The 20,252-nt window shown below is 37.2% G+C and overlaps 2 protein-coding genes across 2 annotated transcripts; one reads left to right on the top strand and one right to left on the bottom strand.

The window, feature by feature from the left end:
• The first annotated feature begins 793 nt into the window (after positions 1 to 793).
• On the top strand, positions 794 to 3,681 carry cgasa (cyclic GMP-AMP synthase a). The gene is made up of 5 exons (XM_052151526.1): positions 794 to 1,738; positions 1,983 to 2,205; positions 2,432 to 2,695; positions 2,994 to 3,093; positions 3,260 to 3,681. Exons 1-5 carry the CDS (start codon positions 794 to 796, stop codon positions 3,597 to 3,599), a joined length of 1,872 nt encoding a protein of 623 aa, XP_052007486.1. The 3' UTR covers positions 3,600 to 3,681.
• A 210-nt stretch (positions 3,682 to 3,891) lies between these two features.
• ddx43 (DEAD (Asp-Glu-Ala-Asp) box polypeptide 43) lies at positions 3,892 to 20,252 on the bottom strand. The gene is made up of 17 exons (XM_052151517.1): positions 19,880 to 20,252; positions 19,747 to 19,802; positions 18,734 to 18,860; positions 18,165 to 18,311; positions 17,638 to 17,719; positions 16,630 to 16,786; positions 14,693 to 14,811; positions 14,479 to 14,589; positions 14,234 to 14,375; positions 14,039 to 14,139; positions 13,761 to 13,848; positions 12,811 to 12,938; positions 11,891 to 12,000; positions 9,284 to 9,422; positions 9,085 to 9,172; positions 7,151 to 7,296; positions 3,892 to 4,049 (listed from the first exon to the last, which is right to left on the bottom strand). The coding sequence occupies exons 1-16, from the start codon at positions 20,250 to 20,252 to the stop codon at positions 7,162 to 7,164; spliced, it is 2,103 nt and encodes a 700-aa protein (XP_052007477.1). The 3' UTR covers positions 3,892 to 4,049; positions 7,151 to 7,161.

Here is a 20,252-nt window from a genome sequence, read left to right as displayed (position 1 = left end):
TATTTAAAAACAAAGATAAATATAATAAAACAAGGCTCATTTTATATTTTTACTGTAATGCTTTAAAACTAATGTTATTTATTTATTAATGTCATTCAATGCACATAAGATGGCGTATGGATTCTTTTCCCCTTTTCTGTTGGGCTCTTCCAAAGTAAACTACTTCAATGTTGTATAAATTGTATAATTTTTACAGCATTTAGCCTATTAATCTTGGTTAAAGATAATTTATGAAAATACAATTGTTCAGTAATGCGATTGTGCATGTTTTACATGTATTTGTGTATGTTGTAGTTAACATGGTAACACATTAAGGTTAACAAAATTAGCCAACATGCACAACTAACAATGAGCAATTGTATTTTCATTAACTAACATTAGATTATTAAATGCTGTAAAAAAAAATAGTTTAGTTCATGATACCGAATGCATTAATTAATGAAACCTTAAATGTAAAGTGTTAACATAAACATTAACCAAGATTAGTAAGTGCTGAAAAATGTATTATTCATTGTTTGTACTAACGTTAACGAATACAGCCTTCTTGTAAAGTGTTACCCGTTTTGTCAACGTAAACACATTAATAATTTATTTGCACGATCCAAGAAAACGCTTATTTAAATACCTTAGGATTGCTGCCAAAGAAAATATCACAAAGATAAGTCACAAAAGAGGAAGTGAGAAATTACAAATCGAAACGGACAACCGAAGAGCCATACCATCCTGATGTCATCCTTCAGTGTAATAGAAACTTAACACAACTGCACGCGTCCTCGACAGCACAACTGGTATTATGAGCAGTAGAAGACCCAGCAGCGTTCGCGCACAAATCCCTGACCAGCCCAGAGCCAACGCTCGAGCCAAAGGCAAGGGGGTGAGTAAAGAGCAGAGAGACAAGATTGACAGAGAACCTCAGGCGAGCGATGATAACTCCGCACCAAAACGGCAGAGTAAAAAGCAGAGAGACCTAACCAGCCGTGACAAAGAATGCGAAAATCCGGAGAGCAAGTCTGAAGAACAACGCAGTTTGATATCAAGAAGAACGCATACATCCCCTCACAGTAACGTGGACTGGATTCGTGATGCGCAAACATCAAAGAATGACTCAACGGAAAGAGCAAGCGCACAACGAAATAGTATAAAGCGGATAGATCATCAAAACGGTGAAACTGAAGACATACATCAGAAGACCACCAAGAGCAGCGGCGATAAATACCCCACGCCAAAACGGGAGAGCAGTGTCCGACAGAGTAAAAAACAGAGAGATCTTTCCAGTCCAGACAAAGGCGGATCTCCGGAAGACTCCAAGAGCAATTCCGAAGGAAAATATGTACCAGAACCCACAAGACCACAAAAATATGTTCCTAATAAGTCACAAAGTACTGGCGAGGTGCAAAACCCCCAGAATGGCAGAGATGTCGACCCTCCAGCGATTTGCGCGGGAAAACCTGACGGCAAAAAGAAAATCGCGCGAAATCCCAGCGAGAGTAACACTGACATGGGACAATCACATGCAGCAGAAATACCTTTTAATAGAATGCAAAGCGTTGATAACAACTTAGGAAAAGTTCTCCATGCCGCTATTGAAAAATTAAAGATCAAATCAGCCATGCGGTCCAAAGCATCCAGCTGTGTTAATGATATCACGGATAAGGTCATTGCACATCTTAAACAAAATAAGCCCTGGTGTGAAGATATCGAAAGATTAAGAACAGGAAGTTATTATGAAAACGTTAAAGTAAGTGATGATATCTCAAACTCAATATTCTGGAGACCAATTGGTCCAATTTATTCTTGAAATTGTCTTACTCTCTTACTAAAACAATATGTGGTCACAATGATGGAATGTCTGTTTAGAGGTAATCATGTAAACAGATGGTCATAGGGTTTTTTATCATTGGATCCATGGTAAAGTGGTCTCATGAAGGGGTTTAATCTTCATTGCTCTTTTAAATGTATGTATTAACCTCATAACATTTTAGATCTGCGAACCTGACGAATTTGATGTGATGCTGACTATTCCTGTGAAGAGGGTGGATATACAGAACTTCAATGATAATGCAGCATTTTACAGTGTTGCACTGAAACGAGATCCAAATAAACATCTGCTATACAAATTTCTAAATGAAGACAAGACAATACGGGCCAGTGAAATGCTGAGTGAATTCAGAGATGGCATTAAGGAGGCTGTGAAGCCACTTCTATGTAAGTCGAAACTAGCTTTTTAGATAGCTACACTGCACTGATTCTTGAATACAGGGACAAAACAGGCTCAAGTGCAAAAATAAAGGTTTATTTTGAATTAATCTGTAAAACATGTTCTGCTTCCATTTTCTCACACAATGTGTTCTAGTAACTAATTTGATCTACATAAAATTTAATTTTAAAGTGATTTACAAATGTATTTTATTTTTTTTGTCGCATACTGTAGATAACATTGAGGTAGAGCGCAAGAAGGCAAGATGTCCCGCAGTGACACTTCAGGTAACAGAAAATCAAAAGACAATTTCCATCGACTTTGTTCTTGGGCTTAAGGTCCACAGATCAAGCTGGCCACACTTTACAACAAATGGTTTCAGAGTAGAAGACTGGCTTGGTACCAAGGAGAAAGCTGATCTGAAGCGTCAACCATTCTACCTAGTGCCTAAATACGAGGGGAAAGGAAATGCAGAGCATGATGGAGTTGTGGCAAAGGGTATACCATGTATATTATCATCATTAATATGATCATAACATTGTATAACACATTTACCTAAAATGTATGTGCATTATTTGTTAGTGTTTGTCTTTTTTTTTTTATGCTTAAGATGTTTTTGTATGCATTTGTGTGTGGGTGGCTGTTTTCCTCCTGCCTGGCTGTTGTTTTAAATAAGAAATTGGTTAAGTGATGGTTTAAATAAATGTTAAATAATTAATACATAAAAAAAATCATGTTTGATACAGGATAGAAACTCCAAAAAGCAGAACTTATTTGCCAAATCTTCTCTGTACAGATGCCTGGCGAATCTCTTTTTCGCATGTTGAGAAAGATATCCTAAAAAGGCATGGCCACTCCAAGACATGCTGTGAGGCCAGAGGCCAGAAATGTTGCAGGTAACTTGTCTATGCTCCATTGGGACATACAACCCTCCATGGCACACCTTTGGTGTCATGTTCTTCCAAGTTCATGCAACAGACAAGTGCACCACTTGTGATTTTTCTAAGAGAAAATGTGATTTTTGCTTTAACAATGTAATCTATTTTTTGTGCGCTTCCACAGGAGGGAGTGCCTAAAGCTTCTAAAGTATCTTCTTGGACAACTCAAAGAGAAGCACCCAAAAGAGATGTCCAACTTCTGCTCCTACCATGCAAAGACCATCCTTCTCCATGCTTGTGCTAAAAGGGTAGAGGACAGTTTTTGGGCTTATAGTCAGCTGTCAGTCTGCTTCCAGCAGCTTTTGGAAGACTTTGTCGAATGCCTTAGAAAACGTGATCTCCCGAACTTTTTCATCCCATCCCATAACCTCATACATCCAGCCCGACTGAATAAGAGCTGCTGTGATTTTTTAGTACAGCAAATTGAAATTCAACGCAACAACAACTTTCCTATATTCTTTTAAGTTCACATTTTATATTTATATTGAAGTATGTTTTGTCCCCCTCTTTCATCTTCATTGTAAATTTCTAAAATTATGCTATGCAAGACTGTATGCAAGTTTTTTTTTTTTTTAAATACTATTTTTTCAAAATAAAATTCAGTAAATATCTTTCAAGCAGTTTTACTGTTTTTTTATTAGGCATGTACTCAACTGAACAAGATTAAGTTACATCATCTACAGTTAGGGGCATGAACCTCACTTAAGCCTCAGTGTAGGTGTGCAAAAATGATACAACTGAACATACAAACACTCCCATTAAAGAAATAAACTGCATACAACATTAATCTGATTTTGAAAAAACAAAACTTAAATAATATTTGTTTACAAGAACATCACAGGTCTCTCTACAAATAGAGTATAAACATTTTAAAAGTGAATAAATGCAACTCCAGGTACTACAGCTGCATTGATCTGAAAAAAAAAAGAAGAAATAACAAAAAAAATAAAAATCAGTATTTCTTCCTATGGCATGACATAGTACGGAGCCCCGAAGTGACCTGTGCAAAAAAAATCTAAGAGAATTTCGCGTGCGCACGAGAAACTATCGCGTGCGCGACGAGAAACTTTCGCGCGCGCGACGAAACTATCGCGTGCGCACGAGATACTTCGCGTGCGCACGAGAACTTTCGCGTGCGACGACGAAACTATCGCGTGCGCACGAGAACTTTCGCGCGCGCACGAAACTATCGCGTCGCGCACGAGAAACTATGGCGTGCGCACGAGATACTTCGCGTGCGCACGAGATACTTGCGTCGCGCACGAGAAACTATCGCGGCGCACGAGAAACTTTCGCGTGCGCGACGAGACTTCGCGTGCGCACGAGATACTCGCGTGCGCACGAAACTATCGCGTCGCGACGAGATACTTTCGCGTCGCGCACGCGTTACAGTTTCCGTGTGTGTATAGCTCTTTTCCGATTACGTCATTGCCATCATTCATTTACTCAAAGATACTGAGAGCATGGATGCGCATGAATTTATAGAGATATATTTTAAACTTGGCCTTCAATACAAAGACATTACTGTCTATGACATTTGTAATACTGTCATGGCTGAGACACGCTTTGATCTGCCAAAGGACACTAATCAAGCAATAGACTTGTACTTGTACTTGCATTTAACACGAGAACTACCGGAATTATATAACTAGCCTACTAGAATGGCCATAGCGGTCATTCTGACCGTTAGACTGTACCAAATGTCATGTCATATTTACATTCGAAACTTCTATTGAGGTTTTAGAATGAAGCTTCTAATGTCTGTCGTCATATTTTATATCGTCATCACCCTAAAAATGTATTGAATAAAATAGAATAATATGGATCAAATGGAGCGTCAAGCTGAACGCAGATAGTCCTACATAATACGATCTTTTTTTGTAATATATAATAGTGCTAGACTATACACAAACATAGGCCTATATATATTATATATTAGCTGCTAGACTGCCCCGGAGGAAGGTGCGTGCCTCGCTTTGTGTACAGCAAGTTTTTTCACTGGAATCAAAATCCATGAATAAATGAATCTGTTATATTAATAATAAACACCAGGACACGAAATTTTAATTCTAATGAATGTGAAAATGTATTAGTTCATCGACAACCACAGAACTTGCTATTGTAGCTGATTGATACAAATTTGATTATTTATATTCTATTATTTTCTTTGTAAAATAAAAACAAATCAATGCAATAGCTTATAAAAACATCACCAATGTGTATTTCAATGCATAGTAAAAACCTTAGACATGTATGAATCACATATAGGCCAAACCCAAAATGGCCAAAACAGTTAATAAAGAATATGAACATTCGCTAAACTGTGGGAAAACTGATTTAGAAAGCAATATTTGTTTTACTGTGAGCAAAAATATCATGCTGTAAAACTATAATGAAAATATTATGCTGTAAAATCATTATGAACGAATTCTCCTAAAAGTGGGCTCACTTGAACAAAAAAGGGGCCCCCATTTTAGGAGAATAATTTAATATAAATAATCAAATTTGTATCTGTAATCAGCTACAATAGCAAGTTCTGTGGTTGTCGATGAACTAATACATTTTCACATTCATTAGAATTAAAATTTCGTGTCCTGGTGTTTATTATTAATATAACAGATTCATTTATTCATGGATTTTGATTCCAGTGGTGGCTGCATAGGATTGTTTCCAATTTCCAATAAATCCAGAGCGTTGTAAAGTCCAAAAGTCAACATGTTTTGAAAAAGGATAGATGTAATAATTTCCAAAATTCACAACATGTTTTTATCTAACGAAATATTCCGCCTCAATCCATGTTTGTTGGCGTTTAGACTTTCAAAACCCTTTTCACTGTGGTGGAAAAAAACTTGCTGTACACAAAGCGAGGCACGCACCTTCCGGGGCAGTCTAGCAGCTAATATATAATATATATAGGCCTATGTTTGTGTATAGTCTAGCACTATTATATATTACAAAAAAAGATCGTATTATGTAGGACTATCTGCGTTCGCTTGGCGCTCCATTTGATCCATATTATTCTATTTTATTCAATACATTTTTAGGGTGATGACGATATAAAATATGACGACAGACATTAGAAGCTTCATTCTAAAACCTCAATAGAAGTTTCGAATGTAAATATGACATGACATTTGGTACAGTCTAACGGTCAGAATGACCACTATGGCCATTCTAGTAGTTATATAATTCCGGTAGTTCTCGTGTTAAATGCAAGTACAAGTACAAGTCTATTGCTTGATTAGTGTCCTTTGGCAGATCAAAGCGTGTCTCAGCCATGACAGTATTACAAATGTCATAGACAGTAATGTCTTTGTATTGAAGGCCAAGTTTAAAATATATCTCTATAAATTCATGCGCATCCATGCTCTCAGTATCTTTGAGTAAATGAATGATGGCAATGACGCTAATCGGAAAAGAGCTATACACACACCGGAAACTGTAACGCGTGCGCACGCGAAGTATCTCGTGCGCACGCGATAGTTTCTCGTGCGACGCTGAGTATCTCGTGGCGCACGCGAAAGTTTCTCGTGCGACGCTGATAGTTCTCGTGCGCACGCTGAAGTATCTCGTGCGCACGCTGAAAGTATCTCGTGCGCACGCCATAGTTTCTCGTGCGCCGCGATAGTTTCGTGCGCGCTGCAAGTTTCGTCGCGACGCTGATAGTTTCGTGCGCACGCGAAAGTTTCGTGCGCGCGCGAAGTATCTCGTGCGCACGCGATAGTTCTCGTGCGCACGCGAAAGTTTCTCGTGCGCGACGCGATAGTTTCTCGTGCGCACGCGAAATTCTCTTAGATTTTTTTTTTGCACAGGTCACTTCGGGGGCTCCGTAACATAGAAACAATGACTTAACTTAAAAAATTTGGTTTGCAACATCTTGTGACAATGTAAAGATTTAGGTGGAATCATGGTTAAAAAGACTTTTCTGTATATGGAAACCAAAAAAATCTGTTTTCAAATAAAATGTTTGCTGTAATTGAGAAATTATAGGATGGATAAAACAAATTAATTTTACCTTTCAAGAGATCAGAAGTGCAGGTCTGAGCCTCCTCCAAAACCACCTCTCCGTCCTCCTCCTCGGCCTCTGGGTGCAAACATTTCTTTCTCCCTCTGATGTTTTTCATAACGCTCAGCCATCATTACCAGCTCCTCTGGTACATCCTTTAAAAAAATAAATAAAAATCAGTTTCAGTATATAATTATATTAGAGCTGTCAATCGATTAAAATTTTAATCAAATTAATGACATGGTGTCCAAATTAATTAATCGCGATTAATAGCATTTAATCGCATATAAAAATATTTGCTGAGAAAGCCCCTCATATAACAATAATTCAATACATAATGATGAAATTATACAGAGTTATCTTTAAATATTTAAAAATGAATATTATATATAAATAAAAAATATTCAGATAATTAAAATGCATTACATTCTTGTGGAAGAAGAGATAATCATTGATAAGACATAAAATGTATTGTTTACTACCATATTATTGAAAATAAGCCGATCATTGGCATACAGTTCACAGCAATCCATTTTGCAAGTGAATTTGTCAATCAGTTCAAGATTTATTACGAGGGCTTGTTTAAGGAGCCGTCAATGTACACCTGCGTCAGACATGGTTGTGTAGCGTCTTGGGTGCGTTACGTCATAAACATAACATTTTTAGGTCACTGTGTCAAGTTAAATATAGTTTCATACTTAGAACACATCTTGATTCCTTAAAAGTTTTTTTAATTTGCGCTCCAAGTGTTTTGAACAAAGAATGTAACTCATGTTTGTATTGTGCTGTCTAATGGATGGTTGTTTTCGTCACTGTATAAACTGCGCATTGCCCATACAGCTGAAATTTCACTTACTGCCCTCTGGATTAAACAGGTGGTACTACATGGTTGCATTTCTCAGGAATCTTCCTTATTACGGTCAGGCGGCATTGCGATTAATTGCGTTTTTTTTTTTTTAATAGTTATTTTTAATACATTTACAAATTATAATTTTTTTAATAAAGAACAAATGATAAATAATATTATAGAGAAACCTAACATTGTCTTGAAAAAGGACCAAATTTTGAAGCTGCTGTTTTGTTTTCAAATGCATTATATGTTGCCAACAAGATGCAAAATATAGACTACAAATACCACAAGGATGTGAGAGTACTTTTTAGATGAATTAGACAGCCATTGTAGTCCTTATGTAGCAACTTGTTAGCAACTTGTGAATTTTAAATACGAAGTGTATTATAAAAGCATATTTGAGATAAGACAGTGTTACTTATGTTGTAGAGTAAACCATGAAAGTTTCTTCATGTTAACAACAGACCTTTTTTTACTCTTAAATTGAAAACCGCTTATCTAAAAACCAATTGGAGATTCCAGAAGGAACCCATGGTCATTCGGCCTTCCAGGATGACCTTACAAATTGAAAAAAAGTTTATATCTAGTTAAAGCAGGCCCCATTCATATTTGCATTCTCAGGAAAGGTGCCCTATATTGCTAAATGTAAATGTCAAATGTCTCCTGTAATATAAACGGTTGGCAAAACCCAATAAAAAGAAATCTCTGAAAAAATTACTGAAATCTCAACGAGAAGACATATCTTTCATATAATAAACCCATTTGGCTGATTCAGAAGTCGTAACACATAAGACTGGGAGGCCGAGATATTTTAGGACTCATTCTATTAAAAACAGTGAGTTGCAATAATAAGTAATAAAAAAAATTGATTTTGTCTAAGGAAAAGGAGGAATACTAATGAAATGTGACTAAATATTACCATTACACACTTAGCAAGTAAACTGGCATGTTCATTTACAACAATAAAGTTTGATTTTAATCATATCAAATACATGAAATGTAAGCTTATCTGTTCAAAAACACTAAAGTAGTGGATCAGCATTATGTACATAGCCAAGGCTAATTAATTAAAATCATAGGAAGATGCATTTACCTGACCAGATCTCTCCAGGATAGTGATCAACTCGGAAGCCATTTTCCAATCTTCTCTTGTTACCAGGGTTACAGAAGCTCCGGACCTCCTGATGTAAGAAATTAAATAATTTAAATACAGAGTCTGAAAGTATGCATTATTTTATTACTATTCTGATTGCTTCTCTCTAATCAGTCACACCCTTTCCAATATCACTCACCCTGCTCGCCCTGTTCTCCCGATGCGGTGCACATACTCCTCTATGTTCCGAGGAAAGTCATAGTTGAAGACATGCGTGATGTCATGAACGTCTAGCCCCCGGGAGGCCAAGTCAGTAGCCACCAGAATACGCACCCGACCTTGAACAGTGGACAAAAGAATTTTGATTGTGATCTCTGAAACATATTGCTGATGAAATCTCGCTTATTGCACCAGAAGTTAACATATAACTTCAAATAGAGATTACAAGCAGACTGAAGGGAAACTGCTAAATCAATACAGGACTCAATAAAGATGGCTTATTACCCCGGGGCCAGTGAGAGTTTTGGGCCATTTGAAGGAATAGTCACTTGCCCCACTGGGCCACTGCTGCATTCTCATTATAGCTTAAATTAATTGATCGTGAGAGATATATGTGAGTGTGTGTGTGTATATACACAGGTGCTGGTCATATAATTAGAATATCATCAAAAAGTTGATTTATTTCAGTAATTCCATTCAAAAAGTGAAACTTGGATAATGTATACATTCATTCCACACAGACTGATATATTTCAAGTGTTCATTCCTTTTAATTTTGATGATTATAACTGACAACTAATGAAAAACCACAAAATCAGTATCTCAGAAAATTTCAATATTGTGAAAAGGTTCAATATTGAAGACACCAGGTGCCACACTAATCAGCTAATTAACTCAAAACACCTGCAAAGGCCTTTAAATGGTCTCTCAGTCTAGTTATGTAGGCTACACAATCATGGGGAAGACTGCTGACTTGACAGCTGTCCAAAAGACGACCATTGACACCTTGCACAAGGAGGGCAAGACACAAAAGTTCATTGCTAAAGAGGCTGGCTGTTCACAGAGCTCTGTGTCCAAGCACATTAATAGAGAGGCGAAGGGAAGGAAAAGATGTGGTAGAAAGTGTACAAGCAATAGGGATAACCGCACCCTGGAGAGGATTGTGAAACAAATCCCATTCAAAAATGTGGGGGAGATTCACAAAGAGTGCACTGCAGCTGGAGTCAGTGCTTCAAGAACCACCACGCACAGAGAAATGCAAGACATGGGTTTCAGCTGTCGCATTCCTTGTGTCAAGCCACTTTTGAACAAGACACAGCGTCAGAAGCATCTCGCCTGTGCTTAAGACAAAAAAGACTGAACTGCTGCTGAGTGGTCCAAAGTTATGTTCTCTGATGAAAGTACATTTTGCATTTCCTTTGGAAATCAAGGTCCCAGAGTCTGGAGAAAGAGAGGAGAGGCACAGAATCCACATAGCTTGAAGTCCATTGTAGTTTCCACAGTCAGTGATGGTTTGGGGTGCCATGTCATCTGCTGGTGTTGGTCCACTGTGTTTTCTGAGGTCCAAGGTCAACACAGCAGTCTACCAGGAAGTTTTAGAGCACTTCATGCTTCCTGCTGCTGACCAACTTTATGGAGATGCAGATTTCATTTTCCAACAGGACTTGGCACCTGCACACAGTGCCAAAGCTACCAGTACCTGGTTTAAGGACCATGGTATCCCTGTTCTTAATTGGCCAGCAAACTCGCCTGACCTTAACCCTTAGAAAATCTATGGGGTATTATTGTGAAGAGGAAGATGCGATACGCCAGACCCAACAATGCAGAAGAGCTGAAGGCCACTATCAGAGCAACCTGGGCTCTCATAACTCCCGAGCAGTGCCACAGACTGATCGACTCCATGCCACGCTGCATTGCTGCAGAAATTCAGGCACAAGGAGCCCCCAACTAAGTATTGAGTGTTGTACATGCTCATACTTTTCAGTTGGCCAACATTTCTAAAAATCCTTTTTTTGTATTGGTCTTTAGTAATATTCTAATTTTCGGAGATACTGAATTTGGAATTTTCAAAAGTGAAATAAACATTTGAAATATATCAGTCTGTGTGTAATGAATGAATATAATATCCAAGTTTCACTTTTTGAATGGAATTACTGAAATAAATCAACTTTCTGATGATATTGTAATTATATGACCAGCGTATGTGTGTGCGTATGTGTGTATATGTATGCATGTATGTGTATATATATGTATGTATGTATGTATGTGTATGTAATATATATATATATATATATATATATATATATATATATATATATTATACACACACACACACACACCTAAAGGATTATTAGGAACACCTGTTCAATTTCTCATTAATGCAATTATCTAATCAACCAATCACTTGGCAGTTGCTTCAATGCATTTAGGGGTGTGGTCCTGGTCAATACAATCTCCTGAACTCCAAACTGAATGTCAGAATGGGAAAGAAAGGTGATTTAAGCAATTTTGAGCGTGGCATGGTTGTTGGTGCCAGACGGGCCGGTCTGAGTATTTCACAATCTGCTCAGTTACTGAGATTTTCATGCACAACCATTTCTAGGGTTTACAAAGAATGGTGTGAAAAGGGAAAAACATCCAGTATGTGGCAGTCCTGTGGGCGAAAATGCCTTGTTGATGCTAGAGGTCAGAGGAGAATGGGCCGACTGATTCAAGCTGATAGAAGAGCAACTTTGCCTGAAATAACCACTCTTTACAACCGAGGTATGCAGCAAAGCATTTGTGATAATTAAAATTAAAAAGCATACCATCTTTAAAGTCCTGCAGTGCTTCTTCTCTGTCACACTGCTCTCTGTCTCCATGCAAAGATTGTACCGCTACTCCCTGTAGACACAGGTCACTGGAGAGGTCATCAGCTCTGTACAGCAGCATGAGTGCAACAGAGACACAGTTAGACCAAACACTACATCTCCTCAACAAAAAAGGATAGAGGTTTTGAAACCTTATATGTGCCAGAGTACTTATGTAAACAATTACAGGATTTGCAAACGTTGTATAAGCAGTCATTACGGCATTCAACAATAAATAAATAAATTTGTATTTAATCAGTGCGTAATTTGTAAATTATGAAATCAAAACTACATTGTAAGTTTGCGTACGCTTAAGATCCTTGACAATATCGCAAGTTATAAACACCATTATAATTATTATTATACTTGATGTAATAATCATAGCATTTTTTTCTTTACCTGTCGAGTTATGTGCGATAACGATGCAAACTCAGTATTTTGGTTCTGATTGTTACACATCGGTTGAAATTAATGACTCTATTTGGTTTCTTTTGAGGAGTAATAAAAAACGGCCACTGTTGAACAAGTGTGCCCACGAAAGAACAAGCCCTATGAGTTATTAAACTAAAACAGAAAGGAAAAGTGTATGGCCTGATTAATATGCCACTCCCGTTGACAGCAGGAGAAATGCCAAGTTTCAATTCTGCAAAAAGGAAGCATTTCCCTTAAGTTCTGTTGTCTAACATATTTCTAGACCATGCATGAGCTGAACAGGAATGGCAGAGAGTGATCGTAATTTCAAGTAGGAATTAATGACATTATCAAAAAAAAAATTCAATAGAGAGTGACAAAACTTTGCAAAGACCATGCTATATCTTCTTTTGTGGAATCGAACCATGGTTCCTTGCATTCAAGTTTCACTTTACTGAGGAACTAACTTTATTTTTTTTCCAACGAATATCAGCACTTTGTCCAAAGGCTCCATTTGGTGGATGAAATCGAACACATAGGCTTTCTTTTCTTCCTCTTGCACAAACAGTACCGTCTGCTGAACGGTGTTTACCGCCTGATGGAGACAGATACACAAAAACATGAGGTCGCTTTTAATGAGTCGAAGCAGAAAAGCTTTTTTCATAGGAGTTGTTTGAATTATTCCTGCTTTTAAACAGCTATAAGGAAGAAAATGCATTTGTTATTTGTGGCTAAATGTACTCAATTATCAAGCTAGTGAACAAACTCATTTTTCAAATCAATCCTCCTCCTCCAGAAAAAAAAAAAAAACACTTGCCTTTTAGACCCCATAAATCTTTGGTGTTTTGGATTTCCAACTGTTTTGTTTTTTGGGCAATTAATTTAACACATTGTATTATAAAATATGTACTAATGTTTTTATACCTTTGGCTTGCTGAATGGGAGTTTTAAGGCACAATTTTCTGTAAAGCTGCTTTGAAATGACATGTGCTGTGAGTGCTACACAAAGAAAATTGACTACTGCATTGACCAAGATGAAAGACACTGCTTCCCTCACAATATTAACAAAGCTTGGCTATTACCGAACACTTCTGAAATGTTTGCTTGCCAACAAGCACTTTTATTCTTTGAAAAATACCTACATCACCTTCATTAAAAACAAGACACAATTGGATATCTCCGTATCACTAGTGCCAACCAGCCTTCTTTTGAGCTGCTTTTGCTATTTAATCAACGTGAAATCTACATTTATCCCATTTACTTTAATTATTATTCCTGGCCATTTTGTACACAATTTATCAGTGTTGTCAAATGTTTGTCTTCGTTATCTTAGTCAAGCCTCACCCTTCATTCTTTCAGGTTGAACATCCTGTTTCACTTTCTATTTAACTGTATTTGACAGAAATTGCTCACTCACCGCTAGATCCAAGGTGCCCACGTAAACCATCATGGGGTCTTTCAGGTAGGATTTGGCCAACCGCCTGACACCTGTTGGCCAGGTGGCACTGTAATAATCAACAGAAAAAAAAGATGAAAAAAAAAAAAAGATGAAAATGGTAACTTCAGTAACAAATGCAAACAATCCTCTAGTGCTTGATTTTATTAGTTTAAAAAATAAATAAAAATCGTTGTAAAAAAAAATACTCCTTTCAAGAACAAACATTTTCTTAAGTATCGGAACACTGACTGAATTACCTGGTCATAATGGTTTGTCTGTCAGGCCGAATATCCAGAATAATTTTCATGATTTGAGGTTCAAAGCCCATATCCAACATTCTGTCAGCCTCATCCAACACCTGGCAAAAGGGGTAAAAATACACAAATTACCTTAAATTCAGTAGCGTTTTTTGAGAACTTTTTTTTTTTTTTTTAACCTTATCAATTACTTACAAGATAGGTGATAAAGCGCAAGTTAATAAGCTCATTCATTTGCAGATCGTTTAATCGTCCTGGTGTAGCGATGACTATGTCTACACCACTGGTCACTAGCTTAATCTGGGCCCGTCTGTCAGCTCCACCATAGATACAGACACTGTACAGTAAAGGGGTTTTGATCAAAGAGAAATAATTCTAAAATGATGTGGGTTTCTGCAGCATAATATCCTGAGTGATTTGGGTACATATGTTTACAGCACCTTTTAAAGCCTTTGTAGCTGTATTTGCTGCACTCGGCTTCAATCTGAAGGGCAAGCTCTCGTGTGGGAGTCAAAACCAACATGCCAGGGCCTTCTCGCTTGTCTCTAGGCCTAAAGTACATGCATATATAAATCAGCTCAAGGACGGTTGGTTGAGGAATGTACAAGTGTAAACTTTAACCATTTATTGAACAAAACTCTGGTACAGACTTACACAGGTTGCTCATCCATATGAATAAAGCCAGGAAGCAGATAGGCCAGAGTTTTGCCTGTTCCTGTCTGTGCTATGCCAATCAGGTCGATTCCTTTCAGAATTATTGGCCAGGCTTGTGACTAAACCATGAGACAAAACAACCAGGATTAATTCTTCAAGCTATATCTGGTTTACATCCAGTAGAAAATAAATTAAAGGCACATGAAACACATGCTGAAGATACTTCCATAGGAGGCATTTTGTAGGTATCTTGATCTTAAAATTCTTAAATTCAATGAAAGTGTTAAAAATAAATGCTGGACCAGACATTAACTTTGATGCTATGGTATGTAAAATGTAATTATGTACATGACTAAACTGTTGTTTGTAAATTGCAGTGTGGGACACAACACAGCCCTGCTTAAGAAGTATATTTCTCAAATTCAGCCATTCCAGCCTTTCAATGAACATACCTGTAAATCAAGTTTTTTTTTTTTTTTTTTAAATCAAGCTTGTCAAATGACATACGAGGACCAAATGAGAGCATTTCTCCAGATTAGGAATGAAGAACAAATAAAAAAAATCAGTTAAAATTTCAAAAAGGTCTTCATGTTAATTAAGGTTTGTGGGTGTGAAACATATGGAACATTCTGAAATCATGCCAAAATAACATGGATCATCAGGCCAATATTAATGCAAAAAGGGGGCATACCAGAAACTATATATGTTTTAATTTTTCATTAAAGTTTTCACTCAAATTATTATGCTGGTAATACAAGTAAATAAAAATAACAATTAAATTAGAAACCTGAAATCCAAAATTACAATGTGATACTTACAATTTGTGTGTTTTAAACAACACTACACCACATAACAAAATATAAATTACATTTTTAATCACAAATATTTGAATGCCAACGGTCAAGAACAATAATGATCTTGACAGCCCCACACAGAGGTATTAGTTAAAAAAAAAGAAACAAGTGAACATAGTAAATCTTTTAATATTTTTTAGACAAACTCTAACCAAAGGAATATTCCAGATTCACTACAAGTTAAGCTCAATCGACAGCATGTGTGGCATAATGGTGATTACCACAAATAATAATATTGACTCGGTGAGGCACTTACAAATGGTAAATGGTCTGCACTTATATAGCGCCTTTTTAAAATTAACGGTATTCAAAGCGCTTTACACTGTGACTCATTCACCCATTCACACAAAAAGGCGGCAGAGCTGCTATGTAAGGTGCTAGCCTGCTATTGGGAGCAACTTGGGGTTCAGTGTCTTTCCCAAGAACACTTCGGCATGTGGAGTCATGTGGGCCGGGATTCGAACCACCAACCCTGCGATTAGTGGCCGACCCGCTCTACCAACTGAGCCACAGCGAGCAGAAATAATGTAAAGCTTATAATTAAAATTTTTTTTTTTTTTTTAATAAGCTTAAAAAGTGCCTCACAGTAACCAAGATTTTTCCTTTAAAAAATAAATAAATACAAAATAAGTCTAAATAATGTTCTGTTTTTATATTAAGAATATATAATAAAAAAGGACTTAAATATTAATCTGTTTCTCACCCACATGTATCATATTACATTTGAAGCTAATGAAATCTTATGGATTATTTTTATGCTGCCTTTGTGCCTTAAACATTTGGTACCCATTCACTTGCATTGTATGGATCTACAGAGCTGAAATATTCTTCTAAAAATATTTTGTTAAGCATAAGAAATCTAGGATGGCATGATGGAAAGTAAATGATGAGAGAATTTTTATTTTTGAAATATCTTTTTAAGACCAACCTCCATGTTTCAATGTCAATTGTAAACTTAACTTAAATATTGCCAACTGTACAACAATAAAATTAAAAGATCCTCAATCAGAAATACAAAACAGAGAAAAAATCTATTTTTTTTTTTTAGAATTTTAAGACAGTTTTGGGTGTGCTACTGAATACCTGAATAGGAGTTGGCTTTTGAAATCCCACTCTGACGATGTTTTCCATTATTCCAGGATAGTGTACAAAAGCCTCCTTAAAAGTGCAAACTGGACTGGGAATGGTTCTTTTTTCCCTGTCTCTCAAATCATCCACAAAGATGTTGTTATTTTCTTTTCTATTTGGTGAGAGAAGAGTAGGGGCACAAGGCCAATACAGTTATGATCAGTACTGCATTGGCATTATATGTACATAAACGCTTTACTGTACTCGCTCAAGACACATTCAAGGCTAGTGAGTCTACACTGAGACCATCTTGGGAACACTCCCAGTCAGATATTTATGGTGGATACTAGCGGAATGAAAGTACAGCTCCTATCTACATGAACAGGAAAAGACCAAAATATCCAAAACGGTTGGTGAAGATTATAAATCAAATAACACATTTCAAATCAGCAGTACATTCTGACAGCAGTAGTATCATAAAATATGTTTCTTTAGTTCAGATCACTTATATACATATATATAAAAAAATAAATCAATTTGTCAGGCTGGTCCAGCTAATGCACATGCGCATACTCGGGTTGACTGGCAGGCAATGTCTGTATCTAATAGGTGATTGGCTCTTTTTAAGGAGGGACTTTTCTACATCCACCATATTGGGCATTCCAATTTCTCTTATTATTTTGGATACAAGTGCTCCGTCTCGGGCTAAATGGTCTCTGATTGCATGTTTTATTATTACAGCAGAAATGAATTCGTATTGTTAGCAGAACAGGCAAAAACACAATGCACAAGTCAAACAGCTCAAACAAGACATTAACAAAACATTTTTGCCCATTACTAATAACACTTATACCCTCTTAACTCGGTCTTTTAGTGACTCAAATCTAACTCCATAAATCCTTTTGAACTATAATTATGCCACAGTATAGGCATCTCAGGGCATCAAGAAATTCCGTTATTGTAAGAGATCAATGGCACCCTCTGTGGGCTGATGTGAATAAGGCAAGGTTGGCAGACTTTTACCTCCAGGCTTGAACAACTTCTGCACTGCGAGCAGCCACTGATTCTGATTCAATATAGAAATCTTTCTTCAGATCAGGAAGATCTGCAGAAACCAAGTGGGTTGTTGTTGAATCAGGTATTTAAGCAATATATAAATCAGGTGATCACTAGAAATGTGCAAGACTAGTCAACTAAACGGTTCTGATGCCACTAGTCGACACTGGAATTACTAGTCGGTTAATATATTCATCCATTAAACTGATCGAGAATTTTACACATTTATGTTTGGCTTTATATTTTTGCATATTTTTCAGTAGTAGTAAATTACTTCATATTAATGTTACATAATTTAAATAAAATTAACACTAATATCATATAAAAATAAATAAATAAAGAGGATATCTGATTTTTTTTTTACTGTTTTCTGATGGTTGGTTTCTTTTTAGACTAGTCGAATAGTTTTGACTTCAAAATTTTAATTTAAACTTCAGTGAAATGAGTCGTTCCGCACATCCCTTGTGATCACACACAAGGCTCTAGTGACTTACCTTGCCATTTCATAGCTTCATATTTATCACGGTTTTCTCTAAGTGCAGTCCAGTCAATTGGTGCAGCCGCAGAGGCAGCCGCAGCCGCAGCCCGTACGGCAGAATCTGGCCAGCATGAATCACTCTGAAACCCTGCAGCGCTATTTCCTGAAGATTAAAAAAATTCAACAAAAACAAACACTGGCTGGTATGCATTACATAAATATGTCATCAAAATTAAAATTCTGTCATCATTTACTCACCCTTGTTCCCAAATCATTTAACTTTTTCTACAGAACATGAAGCCAATATTATTCAGGAGGTTAGCCTTGCTCACTATTCACTTTCATTGCATCTTTTGTCTATACAATGAAAGTGAATGGTGATTGAAGCTTGAATTTTCTGATAATCATCTCCTTTTGTGTTCCACTGAAGAAATTCATACAGGTTTGGAAAGCATGTTAAGGAAAGAAAACGATGACAATTTCCATTTTAGGGTGAACTGTCCCTTAACCAGTACAATAAAACATGACAGAAAGACACCAAATTCTCTTATTTACTGTAGCTTGGTGATATCTGTGCTCTACTACCATTGCGTTGTCCAGGACCTCTGAACGAGTTCCCATGCACCAATTCTTCAATCATGTCTTTGGCTTTGAGTTGAACATCACAGCTTCCAAAGATGAGCACCTCTGCTTCATTAGCACATTGGCTTATCTGTCAATCATTCACAGAGTCATGAGTTATTAAACACAAAGTGAAAGTTCACCCAAATATGAAAATTCTGTCATCACGTCAAAATCCTGTCATCACGTCATTCTTAACCTGTATGACTTTGTTTGTGGAATCATCCAAAATGACAAGACTGTCAATTATCATTTATTCTGGTGTGTTTTTGACCAAATATCACAGACATCACACCTGATGTGATGCATCTGCCCATATTACATTGGGAGCTAAAACATAGGAGGCTCAAATTTCAATCTGTTCCCCACAAAAAGCCATCATATAACTTCTGAAGAATATAGCAAACAAGTCATATGGACCATTTTATGGTACTTTTTCGTCATTGCTGAGCTTGACCTCAACAGTCCACATTCATTTTCATTATGAATGGGTTCAACTGAAGAAAGTCATACTGGTTTCTAACGACATGGCGGGGTAAATAATGACAGAACTTTCAGGTTTGGTTGAGCTATTCCTTGCCTTTCAACAAGCCCAAAGACCTGGAGTAACACACAAGTTCTGGTGGCTAAAAACAGGTTCTTCTGAGCTTAGTGTTAGTAGTTTATTAGTGTTGGGTCATTCATGAACGATTTGTTAATTTTGAAAGAATATTTTATGTAACTCCGAAGAACGAGTAGTCTCAGAAAGTAATTAGTTCATTTCGTGTTGGTCGCTACAGAGGTGAACTAAACTTTCTGTTTCTCATAATTTATCCTTGGCTACTGAAATTTTAAAATGTCCATGTAATTCTGCTCAAATGTACGAAATGGTTTGAAGATTCGTCCATTTTGCTGAACGAGACGCAAAGATCCAAGTAAGTAAAATTATCCGGTCTTCCCATCACTATCGCATGCTACTTCTGACTGTGGTCACTTGCCTTGATCGATGCTCCACTGCTCTCTTCAAGTTCCCGAATTTTTGCCCCGCCTCGACCTGGCCAGGTGGACAGAGAAACAGTCATATGCTGACAACATGCATGTCTAAATTTTGTCTAGAGATTTGAATTATACCTATTATCCTCCCGACCAGACAGTTTTCCACACGCAGTGTTGTCGGCGCTGCTGAACCTGATCTCTTTCCATCACCGCGACCTTTACCAGGCCCAACCCGGGAGCGACTGTAACTGTCATCTCTACCGGCTGCACAGTCATATGCTTTTAATTCGGAGTCTCGGTCCCTCCATTTTCTCCACTGACCATCAACGTCCACTTTAGCACGTGGAGCTTCACTGCCCCACTTTGCGCCGAAACTCGCGGTTTCACGGCCCTGTGTGCCTCGAAAAGACGGAGGCTTCAATGAGTTTACCACCGGCGTAGCCTGAAGGGTCAACGGCTTTGAAGTTGCCAAACCATCCGAATCGTACTCATCCTCCCAGTCCGACAT

The sequence above is a fragment of the Xyrauchen texanus genome, chromosome 20, assembly GCF_025860055.1.
Source record: "Xyrauchen texanus isolate HMW12.3.18 chromosome 20, RBS_HiC_50CHRs, whole genome shotgun sequence".
NCBI lineage: Eukaryota > Metazoa > Chordata > Actinopteri > Cypriniformes > Catostomidae > Xyrauchen > Xyrauchen texanus.
Note: the sequence above shows the minus strand (reverse complement) of the source record. Positions and strands in the feature narration are given on the sequence as shown.